The sequence below is a fragment of the Pelobates fuscus genome, chromosome 3 (genome assembly GCF_036172605.1).
Source record: "Pelobates fuscus isolate aPelFus1 chromosome 3, aPelFus1.pri, whole genome shotgun sequence".
Taxonomy (NCBI): Eukaryota; Metazoa; Chordata; class Amphibia; order Anura; family Pelobatidae; genus Pelobates; species Pelobates fuscus.
In genome coordinates, this window is record NC_086319.1 from 120,972,103 (window position 1) to 120,986,250 (window position 14,148).

At 33.7% G+C, this 14,148-nt stretch overlaps 1 protein-coding gene across 2 annotated transcripts in view; it reads left to right on the forward strand.

Annotated features, from left to right (window-relative positions):
* TENM2 (teneurin transmembrane protein 2) overlaps positions 1–14,148 on the forward strand; it is a 2,177,747-nt gene that overhangs the window by 2,083,661 nt on the left and 79,938 nt on the right. For both annotated transcript variants that reach the window (XM_063447436.1, XM_063447438.1), the window contains one exon: positions 13,015–13,225. In XM_063447436.1, coding sequence (XP_063303506.1) covers positions 13,015–13,225 — 211 coding nt within the window. The remainder of the gene's footprint in view (positions 1–13,014; positions 13,226–14,148) is intronic.

Sequence of the window (14,148 nt, forward strand, 5' to 3'; positions counted from 1 at the left end):
AAAATGTATAAATGATGGACTAACAGTATTATACAAAAAAAAAATGACATAAAACTGGCGCAAACAGTGAACGCAACAATTTATATATACTGGCAAAAATGTAACCAGTACGTTTCTCTGAAACATATCATTAGTCTGTATTTATGATTGACATTCTTATACCTTTTAAAGAGTTTATATGAAAATATTTGCATGTCTGTAATCGCTTTATAACACATCATTGCTCAGAGGAATACAGTCGTATGGATCCTATTTTTTTTTTTTTCAATTATTTTTTCACTTGATTCGCACCTGTCATTTTACTCCATTTCCACAGCAGCACTTGAAACTTAATTGCTTCCTCATGTTTTCTGCAAATAATAGAATTTCTGGAAACCGTTAATCTTATATTACAAAAGGAAAGCGTAAACCAACATTTATACTCTGTCTACACTCTATGCTTCACAATGGCTGCAGCAAAATCTATAAGAATTAAATATTAGCTGGCAGCGCTAGTCTTTAAATAAAATGATGTGTTATAACAAAATCATTTTATTACAGTAAATCGTGTTATCTAAACACCAGTGGATGCCACGCAAGTATAGTTAACCGTATCAACATTACATTTACCAATAACAGTAACTCTAGGTGTACAGTGGTCTTGAATTATGCGGTTCTGTGACAGAGAATGGAACAGAAACAGTGAATAAGAAACAAAACGGATTAACTATATAGATAAATAAATAGATGAATTAGATAACTAGAAAGACAGACATAGATATATCGATAGATAATATATGACAAAGAGATTTATTTCACCTGTGTGTAACCCGCAATGTTTCCAACCAACTTCAGGTGGCTTGATGAAGACCCTGAGCTTGCGTCGAAATGTTGCCGGTTTCACACAGGTGGAATAAACCTCAATGTCATTTATGTTGGTGTTGCGGCTCCTTATTGTTTTTATACTGTTTATGAGGTAATTGGAAGGAGACCTTGGACATTTGCACACACATTTTGAGTGGAGTGCTAGCCATCGATATCTACTTTATCAAAATTGTAACCTCTCTTGGGCTCTGTTGGATCTTCATAATTCTCTGGATAGAAATACAGATGGATAGACAAATAGCATGAGCATTACATGAGAATTCCTCATGTAAATAGGATTTAACCTTGGGTAGCCGATTGCTGCTAAAGGACATAAATGATCTTTTTACAAAAACAATTGTATATAAAAAAAAAAATACAGCAGCCATGTAGGTAGTTTAATAAATTTTCCTGACTCCTCAAATGTTGAGTTCTGTTCTTTCTGAGTTTATTTTGTTTCTTTTTCAAAAATTGTGCAATCAATATTACATAAATTGACGCATTACTGATAATTTCTTCTAAGGACACACATTGTATTTTCTTATTTTGAAAATGATCCAACCCTAAAGACCATGCAGAGAATTCACATATTAAATTGCAACAGTCTTCAGACTCAGCTGTACCTCGTAGACTCTTAGATTAAGAAGAACTTGTCTGGTCGGTTATATGGGACCTGACGGATGAAATTGTCAAAGATACAACACAATTATGGAGTCATCTAAAAGACATTTTAAAGTAATGTTACTGGTGTTTGCTACAAGAATGGCTAAAACTGGCACCATAGATGTTTGTGTACCACATATCCTGAGCATTAGGCTGGCCTGAGCATTATGGGAAATATAGTTTACAGACTAAAGATATCCATTATTGGCTTAATGGGTGCTATATTCAAATGCAATGCCATATTGGTGTCATGTAAATGACAATTAGTAGTTGAAATCTTTCCTCTTTTATAACATGAACTGCACATATATATTGCACATTATAAATACTCTGAGTTTTTTTTGCTCAGGGCTTATAATTGATGCAACTAACTTTATGCAACACTGCAGTGCACAGCCATCGGGAGGCATGGTTCCCCTTCTTAAAAGTATATTGACCTGACCATCATATCGCTTATACAATTATTATTATTATTGGTATTTATATAGCGCCAGCATATTCCGTAGTGCTTTACAATATTATCAGAGGGGGAGATTTAACAATGAATGAGACAGTTACAAAACGTACAGGAACACTACGTTAATGAGGACCCTGCGCAAAACGAGCTTACTAAATATATCTATACATTGCTCTTGTATTCTTATATGTTGTCTAAACAACTTGTGGTGAGAAAAAACACGTTAAAACTCCCCACAGATTCTTTCTATTTCAAAAATTGCAGTTGTGCATAATTTGTGTATCTTAAAGAATCTAGGGAATAGTTCACTTTGGGTGCAGTATTTCTAAGAAATCCTTTTTTCTCTATTCTCCCAGAATTCAAATGCATCTCTTCCTTTAGCCTGAAGCTTAGTTGCTAGTAACTGCCCAATAGTTGTTGTCAGCTTAATGGCAAATGTGACAAGCCTGGAACTCATGATGTGTATGTTAGGCAAGTTGAGTAGACTTTCAAGAGTCTTCAAAGGAGCACCATAGTCGCCAAGACCACATCATTTCAATGAAGTGGTTTGGGTGCAATGTCCCTGTTCTCTTAAGCCTGCAATGTAAAGTATTGCAGGTGTTTACATTGTAGGATCTGTGACACATAAACCGATAGGAAAGTATTGACTCAGTCCTTTCCTGTGGGAAATTTTGAGCATGCGTGCAGCGCTTGCCATGCATGTACATTAGGTCTCCAATGCTCCTGTATGAGGAGCATTGGACTGGACTATCACTTAGGAGTTGCAGCCTACTTTGTGACATTTATGGGGGAGAAGAGCTGAGCAGCACTAAGGGAGCCTTGGCTCTGGAAACAGAATTCATAGAAGTAGGGAGAGGATCACTATAGCATTAGGAATGCAAATTGGTATTACTAACGTTATAGTGCTAGTGTTCATTTAATGCTAAACTGATAGCTGATTAGATCATAATGTAAATCCAGTGAAAATGAATTGCTCTCCTTTACTCATTTCTTGACTGACGTCAGTAGAGGTGAGGATGGATTTGATAAATAGGGCAGGCTAGGATTTGTCTGCATGCCATTGTTTAAATACCTGTGTCTTATACCTTTTGTTTTAAATATAAAAATGCCTAATTAAAAATGAATTTTTAAAATGTCTTCATCTAACAAAAAAACCTATTCCATATTTTTTTAAAGCAGCATTTTGTTTGAGTTCTTCAATTTGAAAAGACAGAGCCGAGTAATTTAAAGAGTTAAAGAAAAATGTTCAAGATTCTTAGCCCCTTGTGCTTGTGTAAAATTGATTGCAGTTAACACTGCATAGCAAATTGACAAGCTGATAAAAAGAGATTCATTCTCCTATTGTTATAGATAGTTTACAGATTATTCACCCTTGAATATTCAATATTGTTCCCTTGAGCTTAGAAATGGCTGCTTAAGCACACAATTTCTACTGCTAGTGTTAATTTGGAGCAGTGATTCTCAAATCTATCCTCAGGGATGCGCAACCCAACAAGATTTTAGGAATAATAATAACGAATGGGTAAACAGACCTGAATGCAGTTAGCTTGCACATTAAGGGGATGGTGCTTGGTTAGAAGTAATATATGGTTAGAAAGCATTAACAAGGCATGCGGTAGATACTGTGAATGCTGATACAGCTGAAACTGTATCATTCATTTGAAGGAAATCTAATTTGTAAAAAATGAGTAATTTGTGTAATTTACTTGTATGCCTCTGTTGCACTTCTGTGCTCAGGGCAACGTCATCTACGAATCTATAAAGAATTGCCAAATGGTATTGTGGTATTGCAGGGGTTAAACACATTTACATGGCATGCTCTGGATGTGCCAGGACAGCCAGGCGTGCAATGTCAATTATAAAACATTAAAATGATGTATGAATCCAAAATAAATGTAAAAAACCATGGCTAAATAATAGTTAGCTATCGGAATCTCTTCAAAGTCTCACGATGTATTGTTACCGAGTACTATTTTTAAAATTATATTGTAAATATATTTTTATTCAAGGTATTTCCAAACATAAAAGAAAATTATTCAAATATACAGTTGGGCACGCAGGTTCTCCGGAGCACAGGATCCGGCACGCAGGTTCTCCGGAGCACAGGATCGCAAAAAAACATAAAACATGCCCAATCTAATGTCTCTGTCACAAATAATATAATGGTCCCGAAATAGATTTTAAATGCTGAATGATCGTTTACAATTAACAATATAACTAGTGATAACAGGCCCCTAATCCATCTATGCAGACCATGGCCCATGTCTGCACAGAAAACGATATCGAGAAGCTTATACAGCAGGGCTTCCCCCCACAACTGCCCCACAGGAACTTCCCCAGTACTGAGTATAGTTTTTACTTATTTTTTCTTCTAGTGAGAGAGTTATTTTTCTAGTAAATAGGAAATATTAGTTTTACATAGAAAAGAGACTCCATCATTATATAATATTAGTTTGTTTTTGTTTTTTTCATAGAAAGCTTATAGAGAGAATCCATCATTAGATTTTTAATGTATCAATCATTTATAAAAGGCATTAAAAAAAAAAAAAGGAACAAGATAACCACTTCTGAGTGCCATAGTTACATAGGTGTTCATGTTGAAAAAAATAATAAAATCCATCAAGTGCAACTGGGAAGCCCATTTGTTTATGCTGTTGATCCAAAAGAAGGCAAAAAACAAATGTACAAATTTGTAGCCATTTCCAATTGTACCACAAAAATGGAAAAGAAAAAACCTATGTTCTCTAGATCTCAGGACAAAAGAGAGTAACAAAAAAATAGCTAAAATCCCTAATTTAATCCTAGCAAAAAAGCATTTTATCTCTCACGACTGAAGGTTTGCATTAACTGGAATTTTGTTTCAATAATGCTTAATGTTTTATTGCACAAAGGTTTACAAACAACACAATAAAAAAGGGGATAAGTGAAGAGAGTCGAACATAAAAAGAAAATCTCTGTAGGAAGATGAAGGAAGGGGCAAGAGAGCAAATAAGTAGTGAATAATTTTAGATAAAAATATGCATAGTATCATCTGCCAAATACACATATTCAAAACACACAACATAAGCACAGGAAAGGAATCTTATTAAAATAAATAAACTGGGTGCCAACTTTCATGGGAAGGCTAAGTCAGGATAGCAGAGTCTAGTCCACTCAGGCAAAGCATCTCTGAACCAAGTCAGGAATTGTGGCCAATAAAAATGCAATTCTCTTGCAGTGGAAATACATTTTTCAGGACATAGCACATTCTAAATCATAACACAAATATTTCATTGAAGATTAATGAATAAGCTCCAGTGAGTCTTACATCTCATTCATCAACTCACTGCAACTCATTGTTTAATGATTATATAGCCTTATTACTAACATATTCACTTGCAAAACGATATACATGAAAAAACAGGCCTCAAACCTCTGTCAAACAAAAAAAAAATCTCATCTAATTTTTCTACATAAAAAGTATATATTTATTTTCCATGTGGCATATATTAAGGTGAGTAGCTGTTAACCACTATTAAAATGCACCCACATTATGTACCTGGTATTTAATTATGTATCATAATTTAAAGTTGCAATCTAATTTAATCTGCAAAAACATCTTCTTTAGGGTCTTCTCAAGGGTCCGAAGGGTCCACATTGCACTGGTAAAGGCAGTGCTGCTATAGTAAACATTGTATCTTCAATGTATAACAATTATTAATAACATACAATAATTATATTACTGTTCTAACCAATGAAGACCCAGAGAAATAGTATCTCGGCTCAATTTCGGATCTGGACGAAAGGGTTAAGAACCACCGTATTTGTTTCGACTCCCACCATTGATGACTAAATTTTCTAGGGTTCAATAAATACATTTTTTTGCTATCTGCCTTGCAATTTAATCACTGGTGTGAAACTGCTGTAATTCTTTAGTATATTTGTTAACCTGGACTAGACATTTGATGAATATTATTTTATAAAGGTACGCAGATAACACTCGCCTGAGGGAACAGATGTTTCTACTGTTGCATGAATTTACTTGCTATGTAAATTATTCACATTTACCAAGTACAATTCTTATCACAGTCAAATCTATTTATTTCATCCATGCTTATGGAAATAGGAAGATTGTTATGCACATTTTTGAATTACCCCTTGCTGAATTTCTCTTGATTTGGTATTTTGGTTTAATTGTGCAACCGACCAAAATCTTAGTGGAATCCAGATAAAGCTATAATTATCTACAGATTCTGTATGCAGTTTTTCATTGACCGACAAGTGTCTTGAATTATTTCATCTGTTTTAAAATGCTGAGTAGCACTTAACAAGAATATTTTAAACGTTGCACATGCTCAATGAAATTATAGGGCACTGCTCTTAAAATAGCAAGCGAGATACAAAAATAATAATGAGTGCATATTAAGCTTTTAAATTACCAACTCTTTGACTTGTAAAAACATAAAAATGTTCTATAAGTTTAGTATTTACAACAAGAATTCATAAATAAATGGGGCATACTGAGGTTGGGTTGCAAGTTGAGTGTTCTGACTTCGACCTAGCATGGAGGTACCCTTCAGCACTATACTCCTTACAACCCCATCTGAACTAGTATTGTATTGGACAGTGGAGGAGATCTTCTCTCCAAGTGGTAATGTTCTGAGTTCTTCTCTGTGAGCTATTTTGGAAGAATTTAGAAAGCTATGCACTATACCATCAGGTACGATCTTTTTCACACAAGGTGAGATAAGAAGAGCCAGCAATGTAGTAGCCAATAATACTCACATGTTACCTCCATTTACCAGACATTTAATTAGAGAGAAAAAAGTGAGATTTCACATAGATCTTCCGATCTTGTTCCATAACTTGTAAGCCACTTATCACATAAACAAATTGTCCATTTGTGCTCTTTTGCACTAAATGCCCTTGAAAGCAAAGGGGATACTTGTAGTCATTTCATATTTAGAGACCAGCAAGCCAGGAGGCAATCATTTTTTATGTTTACATAAATATGTAATGGGAAACAAAGCACTATTTGCCTATATCTGTATGTGCAGTGTCTTGTTCTATCTTTGTCCTAAGTATTGATAAGAACATGCGTCTAGATAAGAGTTTAAAGATTTGGAGACATATGGTTTTTTTTAAATATGTTCACATTATAGTTGCCTTGAAGGCTATATTTTATTTGTAATACCAATTTTTTTTTTTACAATTTGTGGAAGTCATTTTACCTATTTCATTTCCCTTATTCTTTTAGCATCATATTTTGTCTTATAAGAGAATAGGTATACTCCTTCTCACTATCTTTTGTGTATTTGAGAGCTATCCTTTTATTGTGGTTGTTATAATCAGAGACGTAAGCTTTTGATTCAGAGTCTTCCCAATTTGATAAACTATAGGTATTGTTGGACATTTTTGGCAAACATATGAGTGATTCATGCATAAGATCCAGTATGATATTTCTTATACGGAAAATGCAATGAGTATATGAATGTGTATGAATGGCTCCCAAGGAGCCTTTAAGCTTATGAGCTGTTCATCCTTTGAGTCGTTATGGGAAATAGATTCAAGATGTTACAATTTGTAACGCAGAGGAACAGTTTACATCTAAATCAGCAGCATATGGGAAAATAACCTTAATCAATTTGTTCTCTTCAAGATTTGGATATTACGATAGACCGAACCTGGATATTTAACTGACAGAAAAACTAAAGGGTTTATGCATCGGCTATCTATATAGATTATGTTGAAATTAATTATTTTTTTCCCTATTTCTTTCCTTAACCATTTAAATACTGTAGTACTGTATTAAATGAATAATTCAAGCAATGTTATCTTAGCGAGCAATAGTAAGAAGTGTTGCTTAATATTATTACTATGCACTGGATGAGTGCTTCAAGAGCATGTTTCATGTAGACGGAAATGAGAAATTTATAAGGATGAGTGCAGTTGACATTGTTAAATGTACATATTATTTTAAATTAATGACAAGAATAGCTATGTCATACTGCACATAGTGTATATATAGCTTGGGAATGAACCCTATTTCTTCTACTTTATATTTTACATTGGAAGGTAAATCAGTACAGTAATATCAGAGAATGACCCTCCTTCGAATTTCAGTACCGTTATTTGACAAATCCTCTTCCATAGTTACATAGGCGGAAGAGAGATATGCAAAAACAATGGGCTGGCTGCACTCACCTAAACATGCATTAATAGGGTGCTGCTGGGAGCTAATAAGTACAATAAAAATGAAAATCCGGCGCACTCCCTTATCTACTAAACAGCAACTTTGGTGCTGACAGATTTGGTTAGTTTTTTAAAAACACCCAATCTAGGCAAAAAATAATGGGGGTTTAGTTACATTATATGATCATACATTGCATAAGCCTGCCACAACGTCAATGTACCCCAGCTTTGGTAGGTCCTACTCTAACAGCCCAATGTCTGCTAAATTAGCTACTTACTTGGGGAAAAATTCAAGGCTACATAGGGCCCTGGGATGAGGCACCTGTGACAGGGAAAGGTGCAAAACCAAGGAGTTGGCTATGTCTGTTATTGCTGTAGATCCAAAAGAAGTAAAAAACCCAGTTTAATTCACTTTCCAATTTTGCAACAAACTAGGAAAAAACTCCTTCTCGACCATTGACTGGCAGTTCAAGAAGCTAACCCCACACATAAAAATGATATCCCTGAATATTATGTTTTTGCAAGTATGCATCCAGTTGCCGTTTACTTTGCCTTAGACTAAATCTCCTTTTTTCCAGTCTGAATGCTTGACCTCATGTACTATATATAGTCCTGTTTATCAATAGATTTCAAGACAAAGATTTGTATTGGCCCCAGATATATTTGTATAATGTTATGATATCCTCTCTGAGTTTCTAAACTGAAAAGATTTAAATTTGTTTTTTACTTCATAACTAAAATGTTCCGTTCCTTTTATTCGTACATCCCTAAATCCTGCAAAAGGTCAATATCTGATCACTTACTGTATTGAGTGTGAGCCATGTGTAAACGTGATTTTTGTGTGATTTTATATTATGTTAAAAGAAATGTGCTTTCAAGTTATCAACTTGAATAGGAAATAGAGTCTGGTGGCCCAATTCAGGGACATATTTAGATAATAGGTGCCTCAAGGCACAAAAATATCATGCATCCCTGATATTCTAGAAATGTCACTAGCGTATTGGAGAACTGTTTAAAATCCCATATTTCCCAATAGACTTTTATTTCATGGAACAGTCCTGATACTCCAATGGGTTTTTCATTAAGTTGTGATGAGAAGGAATGCACAGGAATACCATATTAGCTCAAATATCTTTATTACTCAGAGGATGTATTCCAACATAAGATGGACTAGTCATATAGATGTTTCCAAAATCCTAGAATGAGTCATGATCCCCTCAATTACAGACAACACCAAAGTTAACCCATTAATCCTCAGTAAAGTCACCGTCTTTCTACAAAAAAAATAAATATATAGTTTATAGTATTTCTCTAAAAATATCATCAACACTATATTCTATCTCAGTGTACAAGCTTTTCAGACCCAAACAAAATAGAAGGGCAGGGGGACATGAACCCATAGCTATTGATCATGTTTTATGGTCACTGGTGGAAGATGTCAATTTATAGTATGCCTAATAGCCTAATTTATTGGATTAGAAATAGTGTACCATATTGTGTTTGCATAACTTCCTAATGTTTGTAGATACAATAGTTTTAAAGGTTGGAAATTGAACAGATGGTTGTGAACTAAGTTTGGGGTTAAGAAAGCTAAGAAAGCAGAACTATGATGCCTTGACAGCCTTAATGCTACCTTTTTTTGGCACACCTGTTGTAGAGCTAATACTTGAAGAGGAAACAGTGATCAGATGTTTCTTAATTGAACAATAAAAATAACCATAAGATTATTTTTGTTTGTATTTCTTATTTATAATTCCTGATGTTGTCATCATATTATATTGCATGTCCATCAAAGCTACTTTAATAAATGCGAAATAAGTGTATTATTCAAGTATCTATACATATATACTTGTCAAAAGCAGCATATATATAGATTAGCTGCTTTCGACAAGCTTTTATATTATTTCTTTGCCAATCTTCGATTTCAGTTGATCTGTCAAAGTGAGACCCACATTCAGTTCGATGAATCCAAAAATTCCCCAATAAGCATTTTTCACACATCGGAAAGCATTTTCCACCATAGGATGACTGTAATAGTGGAAGGGTAAAATTAGATTTTTTTGCCTTTTCTTCTGTTTCTGAACTCATTCTGTATGAGAAATACCTGTTGTTACCAACATATTGAACTTAGCAATGCTCACAATGTGTTGCTATAAACACACTTTATTTTAGCTACGACAGGACAAAGATAAAGTGTAATTTGTATCACACGATTCTTCTTAAAAATTCTTCTATGTAGCATTTTGCTGCTAAATATTTAGATCTCGATTTAATATATTTGGATAAGCTGTTCAAATAATTTAGTATTTCCGATAAACATACCAAATTATTTTTCTATAAAAATTCCTGCAGACTTTAATGATGCCTTCTGTTGAAAAATAATTTGAAAAGTTTAGGCAAAAAATATCAAATCAAGGCCTTAGTACATAATGAAGTAAATTCTAGGTGTGAAATTGTTTTTGCCCTGCACCCTAAAGCACATTTTCTAAAATTCCCCATTCTGCTATATTCTTATCATTATGCATGCCATGATTTCAACAGGTCAAATACTGTTGAATATTGGTCCTTTCAGGTGTAATAAAACTAAACTACTGTGACATAGAGTTGAGAAGGCAAACCATTCGTAAGCATATAGTTAGATGTTATCTAGTGACACCCTTTGCAAGAGTGAAAATGAGAAATAAATATATAAGTCACTCATCCAATTTCAAAAAAATTATATTCCTCTTATTTTTACTGGTATTGAATGGAGACATTCTAACCTCCGAGGTCCTGAACTGGCAATTGTGAAGAGTTTGATTGCATGCCTTGATTGTTTGCAAGATAACTGTAAGATTGGCAGTGACAGGGTAATTTAGTGGAGATTGCAATGTCAGACTATATCTAAGGGGGCTTGCTGGCACAAAGATGTGATTCTCCTGACTGACAGGCCACTGGGAGCTTTGTGTGCCAATTTAAAGTTCATCGTGTTTTCAAAAAAGTGTTCTCTTGGAGCCCATTATCATGCCTTATTATGAGGTCATAAAGGATTGATAGGTTCACACATTAATAGACAGTGAAATTGTAATGGAACATATATATTTTCAAAAAAAGAAGACGAACGCACCTTTAGAGTTATACTTAGTCATTAGCATCTAGGAAATACACAGAGGTAAGGGGGAGAAAATAAGACCACTTCAGCTACAGATAATAAAACATATTTTACCCTTTAAAGTCAAAATTCAGTATCATGTGATTATTGAAAATGAGTTTGTCACAGCATTTTTGGTTATCTTAACTCTGATTAATATTATACTGATTAAGGATAGTTAAAGGCATATACAAAGTGATCATTCTCAAATCAAACACTTAACTAAATCTGCATCCTTCCCATGGGACTTGACTATTTCTCTTGGGTATCGTTTGCCTTCTGTGATGTGGTAGTGGTCAATTAAAGTCTACTGATAAATAAGAATGGTTAATGCAAAACACTTACATCACATTTCACCCAACCCAATAAAAAATCAACAAAAATGTAATCCATGGGTGTTTTTTCTTAAACATCAAGTTTCTAGGTCACTTTTTTCTAGTACTAATGGTATCATCATCCCTGTATGTGATCTTGATGAAAATAGTCCCCTATTAACGTGGCCAGATTATGAGCAGATTAATGAAAAAAAATTTCAATAATTAATTAATATGTTTGCAGGCAAATATTTTTATCCAACGATGATCAATTTTTCTAAGGACCATGTGTAATCAATATTAGTGCTAATTAGCCTTTGATCAAAGGATTTTGAAGTGTTTCTATACAAAGAAAACATTTTGTAGAATTATTTATGTTTTATTTTGTAGAATAGAACCAAGCATTACAGTATCCATCGGTGTGGTATTGTGTCATAGGCCATCTTGTAGTCAATCCAGGCCGTGCACAGATTGGTCTGTCTGGTCTTAGAATCCCATGTGACTGCTTGGTCTACCAGTAGATGGTGTTTTCATCCTCTGGTGTTCTTTACCCAAATGGAACAGTTTTAACCCCTTAAGGACCAAACTTCTGGAATAAAAGGGAATCATGACATGTCACACATGTGATGTGTCCTTAAGGGGTTAAAGCCTCAGTCTGCATGTCCACTTTGGTGGAATAAAGCTTTTTCTGTTATCTATTCCAGTGTTGTGGATTCATGATTTCTTTTTGTGCATTTGCAAGAATACTGAGGGTACCTTGGGGCATCACACCTGGAGTTACTTATTATTGAGTGCTACCTCCCTTACCTTGAATTGATTTATCATTTAATATTATTTAATGCCATCACTTGATATACACAGTTGCTGTTGCCTTGTATATTTTAGTAAAATAAGCAAAAACGTTTGTAATTTTTTTTTCTTCATTTAAAAAGAGTAAAAACAAGCCGTTTTTGTGATCAATATTTTGATAAAGTAATATATAAAATGTGACTTCAAATCCATATTTATACCATTGAACCATAAAGGAATACTACTATTTTGTATAAATGTGTGTTATTATACAGCTGTACCAAACATCCATCATTCTGTCTGCCTGTATAATGAAACAATAAATATAATATATTGCTGAATGAGTATCAAGTATCTGTGATTAATAAAACTGACTAAAATATTCTTCAGATTATATACCATTTTTACTACTTTTTGTATAATTTTGGATTATGAGAAAGTGATGGAACCTTTTGGTAAAATGTTGCTGAGTTGAAATCTGTATGGTTTTGATCATCACACTGATGTTTATGTAATATGCCCTCTCGACTAATTTGTCTTGCATGCTGTGTTAAGCAATTTATGTTAATACATCAAAACCTCACAATCATTTATGTAAAAATGGAAGAAATACAAGTTTACCTGTTGCCATTATTGCATTTCTACAGATGGCCTTGTGGATTGCTTGGACCCCGATTGTTGTCTCCAATCAACTTGCCAATCAAGCATACTCTGTCGTGGATCACGTGATCCTTTAGATATCATACAACAAAGCCAGCAAAATTCACCAGCAGTAAAATCATTTTATGACAGAATCAAACTTTTGGTTGGAAAAGACAGCACACACATAATTCCTGGAGAAAATCCTTTCAACAGCAGGTACAAATTAAAAAGATTAATGACGATCTAGAAGTGCAAGATCTGGTTAAAAGAAAACTCTTGTAACATCTGTGCTATCATTAGACACCTTTCACTTCTTCATCCAAAAATATAAACTTAATATTCTTTTTTTTATTACTCAATTATATTTGACTTTATTATTTACAATTAAAGTTTTTAATTAAATTGAATATATCAATTCTACAATAACCAAATAACTATATAATTAACAAAAAAAAAGTTTAGATGCTAGCAAACTGTTATTAACACCAGAATGTTACTGAAACTCCAACAACAATTTTATTTTATTTTATATTTTTTATTTGTAATGCTTTTTTAACCTCTTATATCCAAATGGTCAGTTGCTTCCTGTTCACATTTTCTGAATATTAATATTAACTAATGTTCAGGTAGTATATATTTAATCTACAAAACTAATGAAGAATGAAGGGGAGGAAAAAAAAAGATTATTCTTCATTTAACAAGAGGTAGTATTATGACTGGTATACTAAAATATAAAACTTAACATAATGACAGTTTTCAAGATATACAAATATTTATTGGCGAGATGTGTCGAACGTGTTTAATAAATGCATAGGAATAAGTTCATGCTATAATGATATAATTTGTATCAATGCCTAATTAGGAAGATGTTAGACCCCCAGTTTCAGCAGATGTTTCACCACTATACGACGGTCTTCAGAGATTCTGGAAACCTTTTGCAGTTCTGTTAGCAAGGTTGTGTATTAAGCAATATGAGCCGAAGTCCACATGCCAATTGGCCATAGATATAAATATTTGACTGCCTGTAAATTGACCATGGCTTAACATTTTGAATTAAACGCTCATGGCTCATTTGTTATGTGTAAACATAATTTAACTAAACATAATAAAATGATTTGGTTTATATTGGTTAAATATAA